This window comes from Pseudorasbora parva, chromosome 13, assembly GCF_024679245.1.
Source record: "Pseudorasbora parva isolate DD20220531a chromosome 13, ASM2467924v1, whole genome shotgun sequence".
NCBI lineage: Eukaryota > Metazoa > Chordata > Actinopteri > Cypriniformes > Gobionidae > Pseudorasbora > Pseudorasbora parva.
The window spans coordinates 45,846,919-45,874,442 of NC_090184.1; the positions used below are offsets into that span (position 1 = coordinate 45,846,919).

General features: G+C 41.3%; 2 protein-coding genes across 3 annotated transcripts in view; both read right to left on the reverse strand.

Moving 5' to 3' along the window:
• Positions 1-5: 5 nt before the first annotated feature.
• Positions 6-12,948, reverse strand: LOC137039251 (phospholipid phosphatase 1). Its single transcript, XM_067414583.1, has 6 exons — positions 12,597-12,948; positions 8,318-8,469; positions 7,910-8,181; positions 4,082-4,139; positions 2,891-3,067; positions 6-1,286 (listed from the first exon to the last, which is right to left on the reverse strand). The coding sequence occupies exons 1-6, from the start codon at positions 12,703-12,705 to the stop codon at positions 1,167-1,169; spliced, it is 888 nt and encodes a 295-aa protein (XP_067270684.1). The 5' UTR covers positions 12,706-12,948; the 3' UTR covers positions 6-1,166.
• Positions 12,949-14,322: 1,374 nt separating this feature from the next.
• Positions 14,323-27,524, reverse strand: part of csgalnact1b (chondroitin sulfate N-acetylgalactosaminyltransferase 1b) — a 31,829-nt gene continuing 18,627 nt past the window's right edge. For both annotated transcript variants that reach the window (XM_067414584.1, XM_067414585.1), the window contains 4 exons: positions 24,289-24,467; positions 21,727-21,815; positions 21,558-21,639; positions 14,323-17,505 (listed from right to left, as the gene is read on the reverse strand). In XM_067414584.1, the coding sequence (XP_067270685.1) occupies positions 17,195-17,505; positions 21,558-21,639; positions 21,727-21,815; positions 24,289-24,467 (661 nt within the window). In that variant the 3' untranslated portion in view covers positions 14,323-17,194. The remainder of the gene's footprint in view (positions 17,506-21,557; positions 21,640-21,726; positions 21,816-24,288; positions 24,468-27,524) is intronic.

Genomic DNA, 27,524 nt, shown 5'->3' on the forward strand with positions numbered 1-27,524 from the left:
AACATTATGACCGCCTTCCTAAATTGTGTTGGTCCCACTTTTGCTGCCAAACCCGTCGAGGCATGGACTCCACTAGACCCCTGAAGGTGTGATACCTGGTACCAAGATGTTAGCAGCAGATCATTTAAATCCTGTAATTTGTGAGGTGGGTCCTCCATGGATCGGACTTGTTTGTTCGGCTCATCCCACAGATGCTCGATTGGATTGAGATCTGGGGAATCTGGAGGCCGAGTCGAAGCCTCAAACTGGTTGTTGTGCTCCTCAAACCATTCCTGAAGCGTTTGTGCTTTGTGTCAGGAGCATTATCCTGCTGGAAGAGCCACAGCCACCAGAATACCGTTTCCATCAAAGGCTGAACATGGTCTCAGCAATGCTTAGGTAGGTGGAGCGTGTCAAAGTAACATCCACATGGATGGAGGACCCAAGGTTTCCCAGCAGAACATTGGCCAAAGCATCACACTGCCTCCGCCGGCTCGCCTTCTTCCCATAGTGCATCCTGGGGCCATGTGTTCCCCAGGTAAGCCACACACACACACCCGGCCATCCACGTGATGGAAAAGAACACGTGATTCCTCAGACCAGGCCACCTTCTTCCATTGCTCCGTGGTCCAGTTCTGATGCTCACGTGCCACTTTTGGTGCTTTCGGTGGGGTCAGGGGTCAAAGGTCACTCTGACTGGTCAGCGGCCCACAAGAGCTGCAGTTTTGGAGATGCTCTGACCCAGTCGTCTAGCCGTCAAAATTTGGCCCTTGTCAAACTCACTCAAATCCTTACACTTGCCCATTTTTCCTGATTCTAACACATCAACTCTGAGGACAAAAATGTTCACTTGCTGCCTAATAAATCCCACCCACTAACAGGTGATGAAGAAATCATCAGTGTTACTCACTTCACCGTCATAATGTTATGCCTGATTGGTGTATGTTACCGCACTATTAATCAGATCAAAAGGATGATTGTTTGACGGATAGGGATGCAAAGGCTCAGGTTTGAGAGGGTTGAAAGAGCGCGTCATTCGGAAATCAATTGGTGCATATTTTCTTAACTTTTAGCGGCATGACAGAAGTGATTTCTTCAAACCCATCTTTGTTGCCTATAGCGTGGTGGAATGTTTGCTTGTTACTCTGAGAATGGAAAAACTCCTTCCATGTACAGCCGGCTCTGTCTCACTCTGTGCTGCCGTAATGATTTGGCGAATCTGACGTCTCCTGAAGGCTCGTGTGGGAAATCTCCTCGTCTTGATCTGACTTGCACTTAGCGTTGAAAAGGTCCGACACAAAGTACACCTGCGATGTGAAAGTAAAATATGATTAAACTGCGTGTTTGTGCTGGTTATATATTAATGGCCTTAAAGGGATAGTTCACCCAAAAAGGAAAATTTTGTCCTCATTTACTCACCCTCATGTTCAAAACCTGTACACTGCAAAAAAAATCAATTTCTTACTTAGTATTTTTTTCTCGTTTTTAGTCAAAATTTCTAAAAATTCTTACATTAAGTAACATTTACCAGAGAAGTACAAATTATTGTCTTGTTTTGCAAACAAATAACTCAAAATGAAGAGAGTTTTTGCTTAAAATAAGATAAATAATCTGCCAATGGGGTGAGAGAAATAATCTTGTTTTAAGATTATTCTGCTTAACCCACTGGCAGATTATTTTGCTCATTTGAGGCAAAAACTCTTTTAATTTTGAGTTATTTTTCCCCAAAACAAGACAATAATTTGTACTTGTCTAGTAAATACTTCTTGTCTTAAGAATTTTTAGATGTTTAGACTAGAAGCAATACAAAAGACAAGAATACTAAGTAAGAAAAGCATTTTTTTTTTTTTGCAGTGTATGAGTTTCTTTCTTCTGCTGAACACAAAAGAAGATATTTTGAAGAATGTTTGTAACCAAGCAGATAGAGCAACCATTGACTACCATAGTATTTTTTCCCCCGACTATGGTAGTCAATGGTTGCTCTATCTGCTTGGTTACAAACATTCTTCAAAATATCTTCTTTTGTGTTCAGCAGAAGAAAGAAACTCATACACGTTTGGAACGACATAAGGGCAAGTAAATGATGAGAGAATTGTCCTTTTTGGGTGAACTATCCCTTTAAAGGGTTAGTTCAGCCAAAAATGAAATGTCTGTCATTAACTCCTCTCCCTAATGTCGCTCCACACCCGTAAGACCTCCGTTCATCTTCACACACAGTTTAAGATATTTTATATTTAGTCTGAGAGCGTATGCAAGTGTATGCACACTATACTGTCCATGTCCAGAAAGGGAATAAAAACATCATCAAAGTAGTCCATATGAGACATCAGTGGGTTAATTAGAGTCTCTTGAAGCATCCAAAATACATTTGGGTCCAAAAATAACAAAAACTACGACTTTATTCAGCATTGGCTTCTCTTCCGGGTTTGTGTTCAGTCCTCAGATAAAGATTCAAACGGTTATGATTCAGTGAATTGATTCATGATTCGGATCGCGTGTCAAACTGCTGAAATCACGAGACATTGGCGATCCGAATCATGAATCGATTCACTGAATCATAACCGTTTGAATCTTTATTTGAGGATTGAACACAAACGCGGAAGAGAAGTCAATGCTGAATAAAGTCGTAGTTTTTGTTATTTTTGGACCCAAATGTATTTTGGATGCTTCAAGAGACTCTAATTAACCCACTGATGTCTCATATGGACTACTTTGATGATGTATTTATTCCCTTTCTGGACATGGACAGTATAGTGTGCATACACTTGCATACGCTCTCAGGCTAAATATAAAATATCTTAAACTGTGTGTGAAGATGAGCGGAGGTCTTACGGGTGTGGAGCGACATTAGGGTGAGGAGTTAATGACAGTGAATTAACCCTTTAAGGCACACGTTCATGAAATCACTTACGGTGAACAGCGCCACGACGGCTCCCTGTATGAGTCCAGTGAGAACGTCACTCCAGTGGTGTTTATAATCAGAGACACGGGACAGACCCACGTATAGAGAAGCAGCGATGAACAAGAACTGGAGAGTCGGCCGCACCAGTCGTGACCATCCTGTCCTCAGTCTGGACTGGAGATACAGCTTAAAAGAGGAAACATATTATAATATAATATTTATATATGAGTCACTTAAGGCGAGACAGTACTACAAACAAATAGATATTAATACCATACTTCCCCATACTCATTACTAAATTAACATACTTGGTGTGTGTGAAGGTGCTAAATGTGATTTCTGACTCAAACTCACACTTCGTTTTTAATAATTGATATCTATACACACATTAAAAGTGCAATATAAACACTTAAAGGCACAATATGTAATTTTTCGTCTCTCATTCAACACACTTAACTCTTGATTGGTCGGAGCTTTTATTCTGCCGCGAGTGCTTCTGCTTCTTCCGCTCGTGTGTGTGTGTGTGTTAAAGAAGTGATGTTATAACGCTACTATGAGACTCTTGTTCACACTGCGGTGAGCGAGATCATATTAGTTGGTAAAACACGGCACTCTGAGCGGTAAATCAACAACAGCAGATTTAAACAATAAGACTAACTGTGTTGAGCTGGAGAACAATCATTAGTTTCTGTCCATCAATGATCCAAACAGTGTCTAATAAAACACATCAGATTTTACACATCTATGTTCTTATGTATGTTTTGCTGCTTTTATTTTTATATGATTGCTCTGTAAAGCACTTTGGTCTGTCTTGCGGCTGTTTAAATGTGCTATATAAATAAATGAACTTGAACTTTAAAGCGGCGATAGTGTTGCCATGGTTACTACACAATAACACCGGAGGGTAACGCGGGGATGATGATGTCATAGATAGGCGACACACACACACACACGGGCCGTGTCCTGATTAAAATCGCTTATTTCTCTGGATTTAAACATTCTTGGAAACATTTGGGATAATGTACACAAGTCAACAAAAGATATAACACTGTTCTAGTGGTTCTTGGTTACATATTGTGCCTTTAAAAGGTTAGTTTTCTTTCTACTAGTCGGAATGAAAGTTATGGGAAAAAAAATTACGATTGGTTTGTAGTGCCTCACCTTAAATTTGATTAGATATTGTCATAAACACACACTTACAGCGAGGAACAGCATACAGTACATGGAGAACGACGAGTGGCCAGAGTAAAAGGAAAGCCTGTCAGTAGAAGATCGTACATCGTTATTAGTACATTTTATCTGATAAATCGAACAATGCACTTGATGGCGATGTTGTCTGAATGTGAGTGCTTCAATCTAGGTCATATTGCACCTTAGCATCAAAACGGATGGATGGAGGGGTGGAGGGTGGGCTGGAGGGATGGCTGGAGGGTGGGCTGGAGGGATGGGTGTATCGATGGATGGATCGGTGGATGGATAGAGTTTGAACAGTCTTGGTCCATTTGAACATTCAGTCAATGTAAGTAGCTCCGTTTCCACCAAAATTACCCGGAACATTTTGTACCAGGAACTTTTTTACAGGAACTTTTCTCCCCCCAGACCTGCAGCTGTCTGCGTTTCCACCGCTAAATAAAGTTCCGTGAAGATTAGGCAGATTAGTCCGGTGATGTAGGACTGCGCACGACTGCTCCTCCAAGTCACTGACGGACAGTAATCATTTGTGTGTGTACCGATTGAAAGATTTAGTGGACTGTTTACATGAGACGTTATCTAAACCGATCTGGTGTTTACATGAGACGTTATCTAAACCGATCTGGTGTTTACATGAGACGTTATCTAAACCGATCTGGTGTTTACATGAGACGTTATCTAAACCGATCTGGTGTTTACATGAGACGTTATCTAAACCGATCTGGTGTTTACATGAGACGTTATCTAAACCGATCTGGTGTTTACATGAGCCGTTATCTAAACCGATCTGGTGTTTACATGAGCCGTTATCTAAACCGATCTGGTGTTTACATGAGACATTATCTAAACCGATCTGGTGTTTACATGAGACGTTATCTAAACCGATCTGGTGTTTACATGAGACGTTATCTAAACCGATCTGGTGTTTACATGAGACGTTATCTAAACCGATCTGGTGTTTACATGAGACGTTATCTAAACCGATCTGGTGTTTACATGAGACGTTATCTAAACCGATCTGGTGTTTACATGAGACGTTATCTAAACCGATCTGGTGTTTACATGAGACGTTATCTAAACCGATCTGGTGTTTACATGAGACGTTATCTAAACCGATCTGGTGTTTACATGAGCCGTTATCTAAACCGATCTGGTGTTTACATGAGACGTTATCTAAACCGATCTGGTGTTTACATGAGCCGTTATCTAAACCGATCTGGTGTTTACATGAGACGTTATCTAAACCGATCTGGTGTTTACATGTGATGACTTTCAATCATTTTGTCACATAAGCAGTTTGTCTGCCGCATCAAAACGTCTCCGCTGTTTTCTCCAGTAGCTGAGTGTGTTAACTGGAGCATAGCAACTCTTAACGGCCACCAGGACTAATACAGTATTATTTATAGCTATTTGTTGTAAAGTGTAATAATCATCTCAGAAAAATAAATTCTTCTGTCAGGCGCAGTTAAAGTAAAAACTGCCTGGGGCAATATACGCTGTGTCATTACTCCAACATTATCTTCATAACTTACGAAATAAAAAGTTTACCCCTCAGAAAAATGAGCTTTCCTCTCTTGTCAACATGAGCACGGCGCGCGCTGTCCCGTCATGTAAGGACGCACACTTATAGTAATCGGTCAGGTCGTTTACATGGTGAAAAAAAAATGAATAACGAGTATGGAAGAGATTCAAGCTGTGCTGCTTTTGCTGGTTATGTATAACGTTAGGTTTACTAAAGAGGGAATTAACAACGACAGAAAAGAGCACTAATAGGCAGATTCAGCAGCATATTCAGAAAGCTTGTAAAGCTAGATTTAAAATGACAATGTTTATTATTATCAGCTATGACGGACATTGCACGTGAGATGGCTGAGACGAACGCGCGCCATCAGACAGAGAGCAAGACTGATATTTACTGAACGCAGACCGAACCTCGCACAAGACTTTTAAAAATGCCGGTTGAAATTAAAGGCTGTGTGAGCTCAACCAATCAGCACGTTCAGCGCCCAAGTCCCGCCCTCGAAAGTTCCTGAACTTTGAAAAGTACTACCTCGCGAGCAGGGCCGTTTGGAGGGGGAAATATTTACCCGAAACTTCATTTAGACCCTGGTGGAAACGGGGCTTATGGGTTTTTTCTGAGTTTTAGGATTTTTAGGAAAACTGTAATTCCGATCAATTAGAAAATATACAGTAATGGTGGATGAAAAAGTGGATGAGTGGATGGATGGGTGGAGGTTTGTATGGATGAATGGGTGGTGGGTGAAGGGATGGAGGATGGATGGATGGATATACAGTAAGATGTTGTAAAAATAGATAGATTTTGAACAGTCTTGGGGTATTTGAACATTCAGTAAATGTAAGTCTATGGGTTTTTTTCTGAGTTTTAAGATTTTTAGGGAAACTGTAATTAGAAAATATACATTAATGAGGGTCAGACAGTGTGAAGGTCTGAGCGGATGGGTCTAGCTTTAAAACTCCAGGAGGAGATACAGTCAGAACAGTGCCACCTTCACGTGCTATCGGAAATGTGATAATTCCCACTTCTGAAGTCGCAATTAAGAGCTTATCGCATTCAAATTTTGAAATGGGAAGGGCGTTCATTAGGGGTGTAACGATACACTCGTCACGATTCGATATGTATCTCGATACTGAACTCACGATACGATATGTATCCCGATATTTTAAGCCAACATAAAGTTTTTTTTTGTACTTTTTTATTATTACATATTATTATTTGTTTTATTTTCAGGACCCACAAATATTCCCCCATTGCATTATTATACATTATATTCAACATTATGTATAGTTATTGTATGATTCTATGTAATAAGATTATTAATGTAATAATGTCACTGAAACTCTCCCATGCCTGCAATACCCTGCCTCTCCTAATATTAATGCAGTATGTAAGAATGAACCATCTGAAATGCTTTGAATAACCATACTACTAAAACGTAATGTGATCTGGGTATTTAAATGATGATTGCGCTTTCACTAAGGAGTGTCGCTTTAAATGGTGTTTGCGCTCTTGACTCTGAGGAGCGCCGTTCCGCCAGCGCTTCAGATGATCAATGCAATCCGTCACTCTAATCGCAAGAAAGCTCCTCAGAATGACCGCTAGTCTCAAACTGTCAACGTTTAGTTCATTTTGAGACTAGCGCATTTATTCTCTCATGTTGTTATCGCGCGTCACGCAATCATTTGAACGTCCGTGTTTACTACAGTCTGTGCGTCGTGTTAAATTCATCACATAAAGCCATTGTCTCTCTTCAGAAGACTTGAAGACTAAAGAAGATTTGGATTAGACACTCGATTAGTTATTTTTACAAGCCTTTATGACATTCTTTGCATCTTAAGTTTGAGAGGAATTGAGTGTAAAAATGGAGGGACATAAATCCCTCAGGTTTCATAAAGAATATCTTCATTTAAAAATTTAAATTTAAATTTAAATTTAAAAAAAAAAAACGACATGATGGTGAGTACATGATGACAGAGAATTTGTGGTAGCCTACATTTGTTCATTTGTGTTTGGGTGAATTATACCTTATAAATAGGCCGGCTACAGCAAGTTGAGCCTTGGATAAAACAACTATACATCGCGAATCATATCGTTTCCATCAACGATACATATCGTCATATTTTTAAATCGCGATATATCGTTACACCCCTAGCGTTCATGTGCAATTTTTACCTAGGAAACTCGTATTTACGATAATTCCCATAGCACGTGAAGACAGCATAAGTCTCAGAAGTAGAAGTAGTAAATAGTATTTCAGGATGCTTTCTCTAGACAACATAATGAAGGAATGCTACTCTGTGATTGGCTCATTCACTCACCGGCCTTCATTAGTGATGGCTGGATCTCCAGTGCAGGTGAAGTTCTCAATATAACCGGCCTTACAGTCGATGAGGCTCCAGTGCGGTCTGCAGACGGTCAGGAAGTGTGGCCGTAGGCGGCCGATAGTATATTTGGCAATGTCGGTCAGCGACTGGCTCAGAGCTGCTCCAAACACGAACGATCCCACGGCCTTGTACACACACGCTATATACTGATAACTGAGAGAGGCTCTGGACCGCAGGTAGACTGAGAAACACTCGCCGCAGATGATCTGGGTGAAGAGAGCAGATTACAGATGTGTGGAGTCAAAATTACACAAGGTCATTGTGAGTTTATATCTCACAGTTCGGACCTGGAGCAATAGGCAAATGAAGCAATGCTGGTTAAGAAAGCAACTGAGAGCTTACTAGCAGCAGAGCGAATGGAATCATGACTCCCATCAGTAACTGGTATGATATGGTGTCTTCTTTAAACGGGTACTTGATGGTGTCATCGCTGCAGAAAAAGCCTCGTTTGAAGGGTGTGTGCTGAAGGTTCAACACCGCGAATGGAAGCCCAGCTATAGAGAGATGACAAGATTTACAGGCTTGTTTATATCAGCGCTCCAGCTGATACGTGTGTGTGTGTGTGTGTGTGTGTGTGTGTGTGTGTGTGTGTGTGTGTGTGTGTGTGTGTGTGTGTGTGTGTGTGTCAGACTATTAAATGTCCTTTCTGTGGTGAATTGTATTGTATGTTAGGCATGTTGTTGAGAGTAGTATATTATAGAGGAACAAAGCGAGTTTCAGGGCACACTGACCATTACTCTTAATAATCAAATCACTCCACTTTATTTAAATCAATTGTCCAATAATAGAGGTTAAACAACGGCTCTGTATTCTGTCTCAGACTATATTCTTATTATTCTGCCATTCCTTTACATCCAATACAGTCAATTCCTCACTGAGGCCAGTCACTTTTATTGGGAATCACAGTCTCTCCATTGAGGAATTCCATCTCCTACAAACATTCTATGCATTTCTATTCAAGATCTAATAATGGACAATGAGCTAATAGTGAAGTTGCTGTTACTAGGCAGTAAAAAAAAACTCAAACATTTTGCTAACGCTCCCATTAAGTTATGAAAATGTTACTTCTAAAGGTTAGTTTTTCATTCTTCAAACATCATGGGAACATTACTCTAGAGTGTTCTCCGAGCGTTACTCTAGAGTGTTCTCTGAGCGTTACTCTAGAGTGTTCTCTGAGCGTTACTCTAGTGTTCTCTGAGCGTTACTCTAGTGTTCTCTGAGTGTTACTCTAGTGTTCTCTGAGCGTTACACTAGAGTGTTCTCTGAGCGTTACACTAGAGTGTTCTCTGAGCGTTACTCTAGAGTGTTCTCTGAGCGTTACTCTAGTGTTCTCTGAGCGTTACTCTAGTGTTCTCTGAGTGTTACTCTAGTGTTCTCTGAGCGTTACTCTAGAGTGTTCTCTGAGCGTTACTCTTGAGTGTTCTCCGAGCGTTACTCTTGAGTGTTCTCCGAGCGTTACTCTTGAGTGTTCTCCGAGCGTTACTCTAGAGTGTTCTCAGAGCGTTACTCTATAGCGTTCTCTGAGCATTACTCTAGAGTGTTCTCTGAGCGTTACTCTAGTGTTCTCTGAGCGTTACTCTAGTGTTCTCTGAGCGTTACTCTAGTGTTCTCTGAGCGTTACTCTAGAGTGTTCTCTGAGCGTTACTCTAGAGTGTTCTCTGAGCGTTACTCTAGAGTGTTCTCTGAGCGTTACTCTAGAGTGTTCTCTGAGCGTTACTCTAGAGTGTTCTCTGAGCGTTACTCTAGTGTTCTCTGAGCGTTACTCTAGTGTTCTCTGAGCGTTACTCTAGTGTTCTCTGAGCGTTACTCTAGAGTGTTCTCTGAGCGTTACTCTAGAGTGTTCTCTGAGCGTTACTCTACAGTGTTCTCTGAGCGTTACTCTAGTGTTCTCTGAGTGTTACTCTAGTGTTCTCTGAGCGTTACTCTAGAGTGTTCTCTGAGCGTTACTCTAGAGTGTTCTCTGAGCGTTACTCTAGAGCGTTCTCCGAGCGTTACTCTAGAGCGTTCTCCGAGCGTTACTCTAGAGCGTTCTCCGAGCGTTACTCTAGAGCGTTCTCCGAGCGTTACTCTAGAGCGTTCTCTGAGCGTTACTCTAGAGTGTTCTCTGAGCGTTACTCTAGTGTTCTCTGAGTGTTACTCTAGTGTTCTCTGAGCGTTACTCTAGAGTGTTCTCTGAGCGTTACTCTAGAGTGTTCTCCGAGCGTTACTCTAGAGCGTTCTCCGAGCGTTACTCTAGAGCGTTCTCCGAGCGTTACTCTAGAGCGTTCTCCGAGCGTTACTCTAGAGCGTTCTCCGAGCGTTACTCTAGAGCGTTCTCCGAGCGTTACTCTAGAGCGTTCTCCGAGCGTTACTCTAGAGTGTTCTCTGAGCGTTACTCTAGAGTGTTCTCTGAGCGTTACTCTAGAGCGTTCTCCGAGCGTTACTCTAGAGCGTTCTCCGAGCGTTACTCTAGAGTGTTCTCTGAGCGTTACTCTAGAGTGTTCTCCGAGCGTTACTCTAGAGCGTTCTCCGAGCGTTACTCTAGAGTGTTCTCTGAGCGTTACTCTAGAGTGTTCTCTGAGCGTTACTCTAGTGTTCTCCGAGCGTTACTCTAGTGTTCTCCGAGCGTTACTCTAGAGTGTTCTCCGAGCGTTACTCTAGAGTGTTCTCCGAGCGTTACTCTAGAGTGTTCTCCGAGCATTACTCTAGAGTGTTCTCTGAGCGTTGCTCTCGAGTGTTCTCTGAGCGTTGCTCTCGAGTGTTCTCTGAGCGTTGCTCTCGAGTGTTCTCTGAGCGTTACTCTAGAGTGTTCTCTGAGCATTACTCTAGAGTGTTCTCTGAGCCTTACTCTAGAGTGTTCTCCGAGCGTTACTCCAGAGTTTTCTCTGAGTGTTACTCTAGAGTGTTCTCTGAGCGATACTCTCGAATGTTCTCTGAGCGTTACTCTAGAGTGTTCTCTGAGCGATACTCTCGAATGTTCTCTGAGCGTTACTCTAGTGTTCTCTGAGCGTTACTCTAGAGTGTTCTCTGAGCGTTACTCTAGAGTGTTCTCCGAGCGTTACTCTAGTGTTCTCCGAGCGTTACTCTAGAGTGTTCTCCGGACGTTACTCTAGAGTGTTCTCCGAGCGTTACTCTAGTGTTCTCCGAGCATTACTCTAGAGTGTTCTCCGAGCGTTACTCTAGAGTGTTCTCCGAGCGTTACTCTAGAGTGTTCTCCGAGCGTTACTCTAGAGTGTTCTCCGAGCGTTACTCTAGAGTGTTCTCCGAGCGTTACTCTAGAGTGTTCTCCGAGCGTTACTCTAGAGTTCTCCGAGCGTTACTCTAGAGTGTTCTCCGAGCGTTACTCTAGTGTTCTCCGAGCGTTACTCTAGAGTGTTCTCTGAGCGTTACTCTAGAGTGTTCTCTGAGCGTTACTCTAGTGTCCTCTGAGCGTTACTCTAGAGTGTTCTCCGAGCGTTACTCTAGAGTGTTCTCCGAGCGTTACTCTAGAGTGTTCTCCGAGCGTTACTCTAGAGTGTTCTCTGAGCGTTACTCTAGAGTGTTCTCCGAGGGTTACTCTAGAGTGTTCTCCGATCGTTACTCTAGAGTGTTCTCCGAGCGTTACTCTAGAGTGTTCTCCGAGCGTTACTCTAGAGTGTTCTCCGAGCGATACTCTCGAATGTTCTCTGAGCGTTACTCTAGTGTTCTCCGAGCGTTACTCTAGAGTGTTCTCCGAGCGTTACTCTAGAGTGTTCTCCGAGCGTTACTCTAGAGTGTTCTCCGAGCGTTACTCTAGAGTGTTCTCCGAGCGTTACTCTAGAGTGTTCTCCGAGCGTTACTCTAGAGTGTTCTCCGAGCGTTACTCTAGAGTTCTCCGAGCGTTACTCTAGAGTGTTCTCCGAGCGTTACTCTAGAGTGTTCTCCGAGCGTTACTCTAGAGTGTTCTCCGAGCGTTACTCTAGAGCGTTCTCTGAGCGTTACTCTCGAATGTTCTCTGAGCGTTACTCTAGAGTGTTCTCTGAGCGTTACTCTAGAGTGTTCTCTGAGCGTTACTCTAGAGTGTTCTCCGAGCGTTACTCTAGAGCGTTCTCCGAGCGTTACTCTTGAGTGTTCTCTGAGCATTCTGAAACAAGTAGTAACTTTTAATTTTTTTTAAACATACGTCCAACTAAAACGTTCCATGAACGATGTAAATAATATTTTTTTACAAACGTTTTGAGAACATTTTTACAGACCAGATAACTTTGAACATTCTAATATCATTTCTGGAAGAACGTTTGTTCATAACTTTGAGTTTCTTTCCTCTAAACATCTCTGGATGTGTGAAGGTAAACGCAACTATCTGTGAGCACACTCTTATCTCCCCTCATGAAAGAACTCTACCTCTATGCAAACGAATGCGCTTTTCTGAGTATGATAATGATGTATTGTATCTAAGGACTTACGTATGAATATATTGAGTATGAACATATGGATCTGCATGTTTGTAATGTATATATGGATCGTTTCATTCATATTTACTGTGTGGAGCTGCAATATTGCAGCGATGTCACGCGGCTGTGAAACATTAATACATTAATCAGATCTATAGGAATGCGAGACAGTGCCTTAAATAACGCCGATGACATGAACAGAATAATCCGCTAGTAAAGGCAACTCTTACCGAGCAGCAGACAGCTGACGTCCACACTAATGCTCCAGAGTCCTCTCGTCTCGAACATTCTCAGTTCCGCACAAACACTGGAGGCTTTGGAGAACTTACAGTCGAGCATTTATTCTCATCAGATCAGATCAAACAATGCAGGATGTGCGAAGCTCGTCACTTATTACCACGAACACATCCGTTAAACCGGATTATATGATCCTCAAGCGAATAAAATACGAAGCTGGCCGAGTTTTCCGTCCTTGTCGTTATTACCGAGCATGAATGAGATGAGTTTTAAGGCAGTGGTCCGATGAATGTCGCCGTTACATCTCCGGTTACTTCATATCGTATGATGGTGAGGTCAATCTCTCCGTCTGTCAATCACACACAAGCCCCGCCCACCGCTTCCTCTTCCTCACTGAAGATTAACAGAGCAGAACTTCTGCTTTCTCAGGCCCTCTTTATTACACTCGAACAATGTTGTGCAAGTTACTTCCAGATTACTTATTACTGCTGTTTAAAAGTAATTATTTACATTAGCCTACAAAATACTGTCTCAGAATTGTAATGCTCGACATTACTCCTGTATTACTTTTGAATTACTTTCACTAAAAAACTACAGAAGTAGCTTTTAACATTCTAAAATGTAGGCTACCACAGAGCATTTTACATCCAGTAGAAGGCAATTTGATGAAGCATAGTGACTGTGGGCTATCCAGGCTAACAATAGAGAATTGGCAAAGTGAAGGCTCAAGACAATGCAAGAATGACAGACAGAATCACAAATGATCCAATTCTGTTATAAGTATTGTAGATGTAAAGTGATTATCTGGCAATATCTGGGAACAACTAAGGTCTGTTTATAGACACAACAGAACTGTGTGTAAACTCTAATATGATAATATGCGCATTTTTGTTTCAACATGGGTTTTAGACAAAGGTTGCATTTGATTATTTGTACGCTCTTGTCCTTATCTCTGACAAACTCTAAGCAATGCGCATTTGTCCGTGTTGCGAATGTAGGCCTATAGGGATGTGATACTCATACATGGATATATATTTAAGAAAAATATGTTATGTTTATATATAAGTATATAAAAATATATTTACAGTACATTCAAACATTTCTTAAATATATAAAGGAGTGTTTATATATATAATTTAACCCATATTTATATGTTAGATTACATAAATCAGTTTTTTTGTTGAGTTAAGGATAGAGCAAGTATTATTTACTTAATTGAAAAACATTTGTTTTACAGCTTTTTTCTGGTTCTGAATTTCCAAGTATGAGCCCATATCGATATGAAATCCCAAATTGGTTGTATTAATTGGGATTAAAATGTAGTTTTCCGAGCACTGGTTGTTTCAGTTATGGATATCAGTACATTTATATATGCCAACAATGGTGGAAATGTAATTCATTTCATTTACAAATTCATTACCATACCCAGGAATGACATTTCCATAGGGAAAAAGATGTCAAAATGGTTCATTACATTCTCAAAACGAGTACATGTCATTGATTACATTACAGACATAATACTAATAAGTATAGAAAATCCTAAAATTAGATTTTTTCCACCAAGTTTTATTAAAAAAAAAAGAAGTGTAAATCCTTAGCCGTCATCCACCCATATACATAAATAAATATACCTAGAACGATTTAAATACAAACCCGATTCCAAAAAAGTTGGGACACATTGTGTGTACAAACTGTGAATAAAAACAATGCAATGATGTGGAAGTTTCAAATTTCAATATTTTATTCAGAATACAACATAATACAGAAAATGTATAATTTTAAGGGAAAATAAGTTTAAAATTTCATGGCATCAACACATCTCAAAAAAGTTGTGCCGTGGCCATGTTTCCCCCTGTGTGTCATCCCCTCTTCTTTTTATATCAGTCTGCAAACGTCTGGGCACTGAGGAGACGAGCTGCTAAAGTTTAGGAATAGGAGTGTTGGCCCATTCTTGTCTAATACAGGCTTCTAGCTGCTCAACTGTCTTAGGTCTTCTTTATCGCATCTTCCTCTTTATGATGCGCCAAATGTTTTCTATTGGTGAAAGATCTGGACTGCAGGCTGGCCATTTCAGTGCCAGATCCTTCTTCTACACAGCCATGATGTTGTAATTGATGCAGTGTGTGGTCTGGCATCGTCATGTTGGAGAATGCAAGGTCTTCCCTGAAAGAGATGACGTCTGGATGGGAGCATATGTTGTTCTAGAACTACAACTATTGGACTATTGTAATGCTCTTCTGGCTGGGCTTCCAGCATGCACTATCAAACCCTTGCAGCTGATCCAGAATGCAGCGGCGAGAGTGGTCTTTAATGAGCCGAAGAGAGCGCATGTTACGCCTCTCTTCATCAGACTGCACTGGTTGCCAATGGCTGCTCGCATCAAATTCAAGGCACTAGTTCTCGCCTACAAAACAACCACTGGCTCTGCACCAATATACCTAAATTCACTTGTTCAGACTTACACACCCTCCAGAAGCTTGCGTTCTGCGAGCGAGCGGCGCCTCGTGGTTCCATCCCAAAGAGGCATGAAATCGCTCTCACGGACATTTTCCTGGACCGTTCCCACCTGGTGGAATGACCTGCCGATCTCAATTCGTGCTGCCGAGTCTGTAGCCATTCTTAAAAAACATCTTAAGACGCATCTTTTCCAATTGCACTTGATCGATACAGAATAGCACTTACTGATCACCACAGCAACGACCAAAAAGCGCACACTCCCGGATCATATCTACGTCTCTCATCCGGATTTGTGCCTTCAAGCAGGTGTGTTACATAGTTATCATAACTATCAGAATCCAGTGTTCTGTATTGTGCGTACGTGAGTTTTTGTTGTCGATGGTTATTGCTGCGCGTTTAGCTAGAATGCCATACAAAACCAACCCATTGGGCCACTGGATCTGCATTAACGACAACAGCTGGGGCAACAGCCTTAGTCCTAATGGGTTGTTATCATAGCTATCAAAATCCAGTGTTCTGTATTTTGCGTACATGAGTTTTTGTTGTAGGTGGCTATTGTAGATGGCTATAAAAAAAATAATAATAAAAAAAAATTGTGTACTGTGCTAATTAACTGAGACTTCTTACAGCTCTTACAGGTTGTTGGCCTTGTTTGTTTCGTTGCTTCTATTACTCTACCCTTTTTTGTAAGTCGCTTTGGATAAAAGCGTCTGCTAAATGATTAAATGTAAAATGTAAACTTGAAGATCACGGGCATCCAGTTTGGTTTTCCGGCCTTGACCCTTACACACAGAGATTGCTCCAGATTCTCTGAATCTTTGGATGATATTATGCTCTGGAGATGATGATAACTTCAAACTCTGCAATTTTTCTCTGAGAAACTCCTTTCTGATATTGCTCTACTATTTTTCTGTCTGCTTGTTTTAAGCAAAAACTCACTTAATTTTGATTCCCCAACCCCGAGAAAACAAGAAAAAATATCTTGAGTAATTTACTTATCTAGATAAAGCATCTTGTTGTAAGAATTTTTAGATGTTTGGACTAGAAACAGGACAAAAATACTAAGTAAGAAAAGCTTTTTTGTAGCGTATTGCATTGCACTATGAATAGAGTAAAGTAAAATCTCTGTGTAACTGCCTCCTTGTCTTTATTCATTTTCTGTAACATTAAATAATTAATTCTTTAACATATGGTTAAGTAAAGACTAAAAACCTTAAAACGTTATCCTATGCATTTCCTGAATCCTCAACTTCCGGGGATGTCCCCACCAATTTCAAAACCAAACGCACGCCCTTGATTATGAAACCAGTTCAGTTCATCTGAAAGCAGTTCCCTAGAATGTACATTTCCTGAAGAAAATGTGAGTGGTGCTTGCAGTGGCAAAACTCAGGACCCAGTGATGCAAGTGACCGCAAAAGAGCCAACCCCCATGTCTGTACGATGTTGTGGAGCTGAGATATGGCTTATTCATGTGTTTGTACGGTTGCTAGGGTGTTCAAGGTGATTGCTATGGCATTGCTATTCGGTTGCTAGGGTATTATGGGTGGTTGCTAGGGGTTGCTAAAGTATTCTGGGTGGTTGATAGGGCATTGCTGGGCAGTTTCTAAGGTATTCTGGGTGGTTGCTAGGCGGTTGCTAGGGTATTCTGGGTGATTGCTAGGCAATTGCTAAGGTGTTCTGGGTGGTTGTGGGGCATTGCTAGGCGGTTACTAAGGTATTCTGAGTGGTTGCTAGAGTGTTGCTAAGCATTTGCTAGGGTATTCTGAGAGGTTGCAAGGCAGTTGCTAAGGTATTCTGGGTGGATTGCTAGGCGGTTGCTAGGTGGTTATGTTTGGTTGCTAAATAAGTCAAAAGCCCAACCCCCATTTTTTAAACTTTTTTTTTCTTGGAAATGTGAACGCTAGAGAAATCATTAAGGGAATGTTTTCTTTATTTTATCATTTTGCAAGTATAAAGAGATGCTTTTTAAATGTTCTCTGAACCATCTGGACGTTTAAAAAAACGCTAACGTCCTACTAAAATGTTTCCAAAAATGACTGAATAACATGTTCTGAGAACATCGGTCTCGATAACGTTGAACGAACGTTCTATTAACGTTACTGGAACCTTAAGGACGATATATATCGATATAATCTCATCGTTCCTGACCATCCGGAAGGGCTCGTGGCTTTATATCGCGCTGCTTGTATTTGAGCAGGTGATTGTGGATGTTCTGGTGGAAGATCATCCGTCCCAGCTGACCGTGAGACGCTTCGTTCAGAGCTTTGGACTGCAAGCACAGTTTAAACGTCTCGCTGGATAAATGAGCCTGACAGCGCGTCTGATGCCAAATGTGAAAAAGGCCACGAGACGGCGCTCGAACCACCATCAGACGACTGCGCAGGAACTTCCTGTAGAGATGCAAATCTTCTGGAGCACTTCCTGTCACAGACGCTCCAAATCCACCTTTGAGAACATGCAGAAGATCAAACAAGGCAAACAAATCATGCTCTTCCTCAGAGTCTCTGTCTCGTTTTCCAGCCTAAATCTCTTAACATTCCTAGAGGTGGACAAAGTACACGACAAGTTCATTACTTGAGTAAAAGTAAAAGTACTACTGGTCAAATATTACTCCGTTACAAGTGAAAGTTGTAAAAACTGATTTTTACTTGAGTAAAAAGTACTTTCAAAAGTACTTAAGTATCAAAAGTAAATTTCCTATTTAAGTTTTATGTCAGTGCATTATTGTATTATAGTTGTATAAATGCACATTATGCCATCATGGTTTAAGCCAGTCAGTGACGCTCCATCTGACATATAGGGATGGGTACCGAAAACCGGTATTAAACGGCCCCCGGGCTGAATTTTGAAAGACCGTTGTATCGATAAGCTCGGACGTTATCGGTTCTGCTGTCGGTACTTTTGAAAATACACGTGACGAGAGAGAGAGAGAGAGAGAGAGAGAGAGAGAGAGAGAGAGAGAGAGAGAGAGAGAGAGAGAGAGCTCCGCAAACGACAGCCGAGGACAGAACCAAACATTCAAACATAGCCTGGTTACACTTTAGATCTGTGATAGTCTGCTTTTATTTTAGATTTTGTCTTCCAAAGATTATAATAATAATATTTATGTCTAGCCCAACTTAATTCCCTTTGCAGCAGTAGCCTAAGCTGTCATTTCGCCATAAAACTCAAACGTAATGCAGGGCTCTCAAGTCTCACGCATTGGGCGTGAGACACACGCATTTCAACCCGTTCACACGCTCACACGCCACACCTTGTATTTCTCACGCAGAGAAATCGCCAGGGTAACACACGCGCTATTAGAGGAATCAATCAAGCGAGTTCCCCATAGAGTTCTGACGGCCCTGCCACGCACCAGTTAATCTAATAAAAATAGAGACCGAACAGCCAATCATAAAATAGATTTGCTGTATCTGGGTAAGATATAGATATTCCCTCCACCCACACGCACGGCCTCGCTCATTGAATCAAATGAGCAACTACAAACCCCGATGACAGACGCAGAGACACAAAGATAACGGTGTCAAGTTAAGTTTCTGACAGCACTTTGTTTTCTTTTCTTAATCCCTCAACAAAACTTAAAGGAAGCCTTGTCGCAATCATGATTTGCGTGAAATGCATTTTGCTATCGTATGTTATTGCGCTCTCACTCAGTGAACATCTCTTCTGCACTTGTGAATGCGGTGATGGACAGCTGTCCTCATTCGACTGGTGTTTTGGATGTGAATTTTTTTTTAAACTCACTTTCATTAATTAATTTATTAAAAGTAACTCCATTCTGTAAGATCATTTTCATTTAAGTAATTCCAAACATCACGAGGCAGACGACATTAGTGATCAAATACAGTCGAGTTATTAACACGCTCCACAGCACCACCCAGTGGATTTAGTTATAACTGCGAGATTTAGAGGGATTTATAATGGAGTCACTGCATTTAGGCCAGCGAAGCAATATAGTAAAATTTCAATATTATTTTTATTTTTCGAACAATAATTACATATCAAATATATTCGTGCTCACCCCTATTTATGGAAGCTGAAGTGTAGCGATATACAATTTGCAATGCAATATGTAAAATGGCAATGCATTTCAAAATTTACATTTACATTTTCCATACCATGTGTGCAACATTTGGAGCAAAAAAATAATTCAAATTGAATAATATAATTTACATTTGCTATTTCCTACACTAGTTTTAACATAAAATTTAAACATAAATTGTATATTGTAATACTTTATATTAGTTGCAAAACTAAAATTAAAATGTCTTACAGAAATAAATAGATGTGTTTAACATGTTCAAGCAATTCCAAAAATTATGCCACATCACCGCACTAGCCATTATTTTTAATAGAAAGGAGACATAGGTGTTATTCAACCATTAATTAAATTGTGCATGGTGGCAAAAAATTTTTTTTTTACATTTTGTTATTTTAACTGAATTCAGAAATGCTTTTGAAATTAAAAACTTTGCTTTTAATAAACAAAATACATATTTGAAATAAAGACTGTTTGGAGTTGGGTGCTCCGTCCCCTGAATCCACAGTCTTTGTTGTTATTTTGAGTGTGTACACAAATAAAAGTAGACAGTTTATAATTATGTCTTGTACTTAGCCTATCTGTATGGCTAAAAAATGATGGTGTATTGGTGTGGGAGTTGTTTCCGTTGTCATAAAGAGAGGAAAAAATACAACCATACTGATATAGCAAACAATAATCATAGGCAGCTTGTCTAAGATTATTTGAGAGTAAAATAATCTCTGTTGTAAACCACAGCTCACTTCAGCGTGACCGTGCTCATGTTAAAGTGCCACCAACTCCTGGGCTGAAGGCCTCAAAAACCTGCTACCAACACCAATAAACAACACTAACCTCTCTCTCTCTCTCTCTCTCTCTCTCTCTCTCTCTCTCTCTCTCTCTCTCTCTCTCTCTCTCTCTCTCTCTCTCTCTCTCTCTCTCTCTCTCTCTCTCTCTCTCTCTCTCTCTCTCTCTCTCTCTCTCTCTCTCTCTCTCTCAAACACACTAATTAAATACATATTTATTTTATTTGTACGAATTTGTCATTTTTCATATCAGACCCCCGTACCCAGCCAAACCCACGGCCGAAATCTCACTCTGAACTCAGGTCAAAACTTGAGAGCCCTGGTAATGACAGAATCCGCACGATCAGTGATTGTTGTAAAATACAGTCTAGCTACTGTTGGTAAATTGTGGGACGCGTTTAATAATAAAAAGAGCGATTAAAAGCACAAAAATGTGCGCAAGAGATTGTTCCCAAGTCGGCGCGCTCTGAAACGGCCGCAACGAGACGAGCAAATTACACTTTCGGTTTCACACTCACTTGACTAAACGATCAAATGTACACAAACATTTATGTCAAAATGACCGGCTTGGAGAGTCTCTTAAACACAAAACTGTTTGTGTCTAAAATGGACGTAGTTATTATGGATATAGTCAGGAGAAAATATAGTCCATCTGCCTATTACCAGTCATCTGCACATCTGTCTTAAAGAGGCAGCGGTGTAAATAAACATGCTGATGAAGTACTGCGAATTAAACAACCAAATGCAAAGAGAGAAAATCACTCACAGCTCTTGCATGAATAACTTCAGCGTTAATAAGCATTAATTTGGCTATTTATGATGAACAGTGTTATTATACATTTGATTAGTAGAATTCTTCCTGAAATGAAAGCACTGCATGTGTAGGCTGTGTATTTTTGTTAATTGTGTGTGTGTGTGTGTGTGTGTGTGTGTGTGTGTATATATATATATATATATATATATATATATATATATATATATATATATATATATATATATATATATATATATATATATATATATATATATATATATATATATATATATATATATAATATACGATCTCAAAAAGTACCGATAAGATTACCGTTAAAGTACCGGACCGATAAGCAGTATCGGTAAGAGTAGTAATACCGTTAAAACCTTAACGATACCCATCCCTAATCTGACATACTAGCATACGACTAACTTAAACTCATTTAAATACTTGTAGAAAAGTTACAAAGCTCTTTATAAAGCTGCTGTCACTTTAAGGCCGAATGCACGGATCCAATACACTGATACACATCTGATATTCTCACACTGTTCACCTTCACTGAAGACAGAATCAACTTTGTTTATGTGAATCCTCCACTAAATGAGCATTTGGACATCCGTCTTCTTCCATTTTGCTCTAAACTATAAATCAGTGTTTAATAAATGCTGTGAAATCATTGAACTTCACGAGACTCTACAAGAGTGATTCCTGAAAGGCTTTCTGCAAAAACCCAAACACCTTTAAAAGAAGAAAAAAATACGTTACTGGAGAGGAGAAATGACTGAAGATATTAAGACTGAGAAATGAAACCCCATATCTTCAGTCGTTTCTCTTCTCCAGTAAATGTGTCTTGATTTGGGAATGTTTAGATATTTAAGATGGAGCTTCAAAACGAAACCACATGTAATGTTATTACCGATGTTCATGAAGTCTGATCTGTACTGGCACGTCATCCCAAAATCAGAGTCCTTCCAGTATCCAGAATCTTTCCTGATCACCTGCCAATGAAACACAGATTTATGTTTGTTGTCATGATGTCTTTGTGAAGTTGTATAACTACTGATCTAGAATAAAAGAGATCTGACCAGCTGATCTTCAGCAGAAGGGACATGTTGACCATAGATGACCTCTGGGTTATACTGGCTGAACATCACCGGATAGAAGACCTTCTTACCTGCGAGAACACCAGCAGGTCAGAACTTCAATCTCAGCATATTATAGTCTATCTGTCCGTCCATCTGTCCATCTCTCTGTCCATTCCTCTGTCCATCTGTCTCTCCATCTATCCGTCTGTCTGTCTCTCCATCTATCCGTCTGTCTCTCCATCTATCCATCTGTCTGTCTCTCCATCTATCCATCTGTCTGTCCATCTATCTGTCTGTCTGTCTCTCCATCTGTCTGTCTGTCTGTCTCTCCATCTATCCGTCTGTCTGTCTGTCCATCTATCTGTCTGTCTGTCTCTCCATCTGTCTGTCTGTCTGTCTCTCCATCTATCCGTCTGTCTGTCTCTCCATCTATCCGTCTGTCTCTCTCCATCTGTCCATCTGTCTGTCTCTGCATCTATCTGTCTCTCTCCATCTATCCGTCTGTCTGTCTCTCCATCTATCCGTCTGTCTGTCTCTCCATCTATCTTTCTGTCTGTCTCTCCATCTATCCGTCTGTCTGTCTCTCCATCTATCCATCTGTCTGTCTCTCCATCTATCCGTCTGTCTGTCCATCTATCTGTCTGTCTGTCTCTCCATCTGTCTGTCTGTCTGTCTCTCCATCTATCCGTCTGTCTGTCTGTCCATCTATCTGTCTGTCTGTCTCTCCATCTGTCTGTCTGTCTGTCTCTCCATCTATCCGTCTGTCTGTCTCTCCATCTATCCGTCTGTCTCTCTCCATCTGTCTGTCTCTGCATCTATCTGTCTCTCTCCATCTATCCGTCTGTCTGTCTCTCCATCTATCCGTCTGTCTGTCTCTCCATCTATCTTTCTGTCTGTCTCTCCATCTATCCGTCTATCTATCTCTCCATCTATCCGTATGTCTGTCTCTCCATCTATCTGTCTGTCTGTCTCTCCATCTATCCCACTGTCTGTCTCTCCATCTATCCATCTGTCTCTCTCTCTCCATCTGTCTGTCTCTCCATCTGTCTGTCTGTCTCTCCATCTATCTGTCTGTCTCTCTCTCTCCATCTGTCTCTCTCTCCATCTGTCTGTCTCTCTATCCGTCTGTCTGTATCTCCATCTATCCGTCTGTCTCTCTCATCTATCCGTCTGTCTGTCTCTCCATCTATCCATCTGTCTGTCTCTCCATCTATCCGCCTGTCTGTCTCTCCATCTATCCATCTGTCTCTCTCCATCTATCTATCTATCTATCTATCTATCTATCTATCTATCTATCTATCTATCTATCTATCTATCTATCTATCTATCTATCTATCTATCTATCTATCTATCTATCTATCTATCTATCTATCTATCTATCTGTCCATCTCTCTATCCATCTGTCTGTCTCTCCATCTATCCGTCTGGCTGTCTCTCCATCTATCCGTCTGTCTGTCTCTCCATCCGTCTGTCTGTCTCTCCATCTATCCGTCTCTCCATCTATCCGTCTGTCTGTCTCTCCATCTATCTATCTGTCTTTCTGTCTATCTATCCGTCTGTCTGTGTCTCCATCTGTCTGTCTCTCCATCTATCCGTCTGTCTGTCTCTCCATCTATCCGTCTGTCTGTCCATCTATCCGTCTGTCTGTCTCTCCATCTATCCGTCTGTATGTCTCTCCATCCGTCTGTCTGTCTCTCCATCTATCCGTCTGTCTCTCTCCATCTATCTGTCTGTCTGTCTCTCCATCTATCTGTCTGTCTGTCTCTCCATCTATCTATCTATCTATCTATCTATCTATCTATCTATCTATCTATCTATCTATCTATCTATCTATCTATCTATCTATCTATCTATCTTTCAGTCTGTCTCTCCATCTATCCATCTGTCTCTCTCTCCATCTGTCCATCTCTCTATCTATCCGTCTGTCTGTCTCTCCATCTATCCGTCTGTCTGTTTGTCTGTCCATCTATCCGTCTGTCTGTTTCTCCATCTATCTGTCTCTCTCTCCATCTATCCGTCTGTCTGTCTCTCCATCTATCCATCTGTCTGTCTCTCCATCTATCCGTCTGTCCGTCTCTCCGTCTGTCTGTCTCTCCATCTATCCGTCTGTCTGTCTCTCAATCTATCTGTCTGTCTATCTCTCCATCTATCCGTCTGTCTGTCTGTCCATCTATCCGTCTGTCTGTCTCTCCATCTATCCGTCTGTCTGTCTCTCCATCTATCCGTCTGTCTGTCTCTCCATCTATTCGTCTGTCTGTATCTCCATCTATCCGCCTGTCTGTCTCTCCGTCTGTCTGTCCATCTATCCGTCTGTCTGTCTCTCCGTCTGTCTCTCCATCTATCCGTCTGTCTGTCTCTCCATCTATCCGTCTGTCTGCTTTGACCGCTCAGGTGTGCTGGACAACACTATAAACACAATATCTGTTTCTAGACCTAAATCCAGAGGATCAGTTGTTTTTCACTGCTCTATATCGCCTTTTATCACTGAGTAAAGCAAAGGAAAGCTTTGACAGCGTGTGTGTTCTCTCAGTCTGATCTCTGTCTCTAACTCTCTCTCTGTACCAGGCTGTGTGTTCATGCGGCAGGAGCTGAGGAAGTCTGCGGTGAAGTGAACATCCACATCACAGAAGAGCAGGAGGACGTCGCTCCGCTTCCAGGCCCGAGCCCCGATGTCCAGCCCTCGAGCTCTGGAGAACTCTTCATCCACACGGATAAGAGTCACGTTCCTGTACTGCGTTCTCCTGCAGGACACACACACACACTCAGAATCACAGCTCACACACTCATCTCAGAGTCACAACTCACACATCTTCTCTCAGAATCACAACTGACACACTCATCTCAGAATCACAACTGACACACTCATCTCAGAATCACAACTGACACACACTCATCTCAGAATCACAACTGACACACACTCATCTCAGAATCACAACTGACACACTCATCTCAGAATCACAACTGACACACTCATCTCAGAATCACAACTGACACACTCATCTCAGAATCACAACTGACACATTCATCTCAGAATCACAACTGACACACTCATCTCAGAATCACAACTGACACACACTCATCTCAGAATCACAACTGACACACACTCATCTCAGAATCACAACTGACACACACTCATCTCAGAATCACAACTGACACACTCATCTCAGAATCACAACTGACACACACTCATCTCAGAATCACAACTGACACACTCATCTCAGAATCACAACTGACACACTCATCTCAGAATCACAACTGACACACTCATCTCACAATCACAACTGACACACACTCATCTCAGAATCACAACTGACACACTCATCTCAGAATCACAACTGACACACTCATCTCAGAATCACAACTGACACACACTCATCTCAGAATCACAACTGACACACACTCATCTCAGAATCACAACTGACACACACTCATCTCAGAATCACAACTGACACACACTCATCTCACAATCACAACTGACACACTCATCTCAGAATCACAACTGACACACTCATCTCAGAATCACAACTGACACACTCATCTCAGAATCACAACTGACACACACTCATCTCAGAATCACAACTGACACACTCAGCTCAGAATCACAACTGACACACTCGTCTCAGAATCACAACTGACACACTCATCTCACAATCACAACTGACACACTCATCTCACAATCACAACTGACACACACTCATCTCAGAATCACAACTGACACACTTATCTCAGAATCACAACTGACACACTCATCTCAGAATCACAACTGACACACTCATCTCAGAATCACAACTGACACACTCATCTCACAATCACAACTGACACACACTCATCTCACAATCACAACTGACACACTCATCTCAGAATCACAACTGAAACACTCATCTCACAATCACAACTGACACACTCATCTCACAATCACAACTGACACACACTCATCTCACAATCACAACTGACACACTCATCTCACAATCAGAACTGACACACTCATCTCAGAATCACAACTGACACACTCCTCTCACAATCACAACTGACACACTCATCAGAATCACAACTGGCACACTCATCTCACAATCACAACTGACACACTCATCTCACAATCACAGCTCACACACTCATCTCACAATCACAACTGACACACTCATCTCAGAATCACAACTGACACACACTCATCTCACAATCACAACTCACACACTCATCTCACAATCACAACTGACACACTCATCTCAGAATCACAACTGACACACACTCATCTCAGAATCACAACTGACACACTCATCTCAGAATCACAACTGAAACACTCATCTCGGAATCACAACTGACACACTCATCTCAGAATCACAACTGACACACACTCATCTCGGAATCACAACTGACACACTCATCTCGGAATCACAACTGACACACACTCATCTCACAATCACAACTGACACACTCATCTCACAATCACAACTGACACACTCATTTCAGAATCACAACTGACACACTCATCTCAGAATCACAACTGACACACTCATCTCACAATCACAACTGACACACACTCATCTCAGAATCACAACTGACACACTCATCTCACAATCACAACTGACACACTCATCTCAGAATCACAACTGACACACTCATCAGAATCACAACTGACACACTCATCTCAGAATCACAGCTCACACACTCATCTCAGAATCACAACTGACACACTCATCTCAGAATCACAGCTCACACACTCATCTCAGAATCACAACTGACACACTCATCTCACAATCACAACTGACACACTCATCTCAGAATCACAACTGACACACACTCATCTCAGAATCACAACTGACACACTCATCTCAGAATCACAACTGACACACTCATCTCGGAATCACAACTGACACACACTCATCTCACAATCACAACTGACACACTCATCTCACAATCACAACTGACACACTCATTTCAGAATCACAACTGACACACTCATCAGAATCACAACTGACACACTCATCTCAGAATCACAGCTCACACACTCATCTCAGAATCACAACTGACACACTCATCTCACAATCACAACTGACACACTCTTCTCAGAATCACAACTCACACACTCATCTCAGAATCACAACTCACACACTCATCTCAGAATCACAACTCACACACTCATCTCAGAATCACAGCTCACACACTCATCTCAGAATCACAACTGACACACTCATCTCACAATCACAGCTCACACACTCGTCTCAGAATCAGAACTGACACACTCATCTCAGAATCACAACTGACACACACTCTCTCAGAATCACAGCTCACACACTCATCTCAGAATCACAACTCACACACTCCTCTCAGAATCACAAATGACACACTCATCTCAGAATCACAGCTCACACACTCATCTCAGAATCACAACTGACACACTCATCTCAGAATCACAACTGACACGCTCATCTCACAATCACAACTGACACGCTCATCTCACAATCACAACTGACACGCTCATCTCACAATCACAACTGACACACTCATCTCAGAATCACAACTGACACACACTCATCTCACAATCACAACTGACACACTCATCTCACAATCACAACTGACACACACTCATCTCAGAATCACAACTGACACACACTCATCTCAGAATCACAACTGACACACTCATCTCAGAATCACAACTGACACACACTCATCTCAGAATCACAACTGACACACTCATCACAGAATCACAACTGACACACACTCATCTCAGAATCACAACTGACACACTCATCTCAGAATCACAACTGACACACACTCATCTCACAATCACAACTGACACA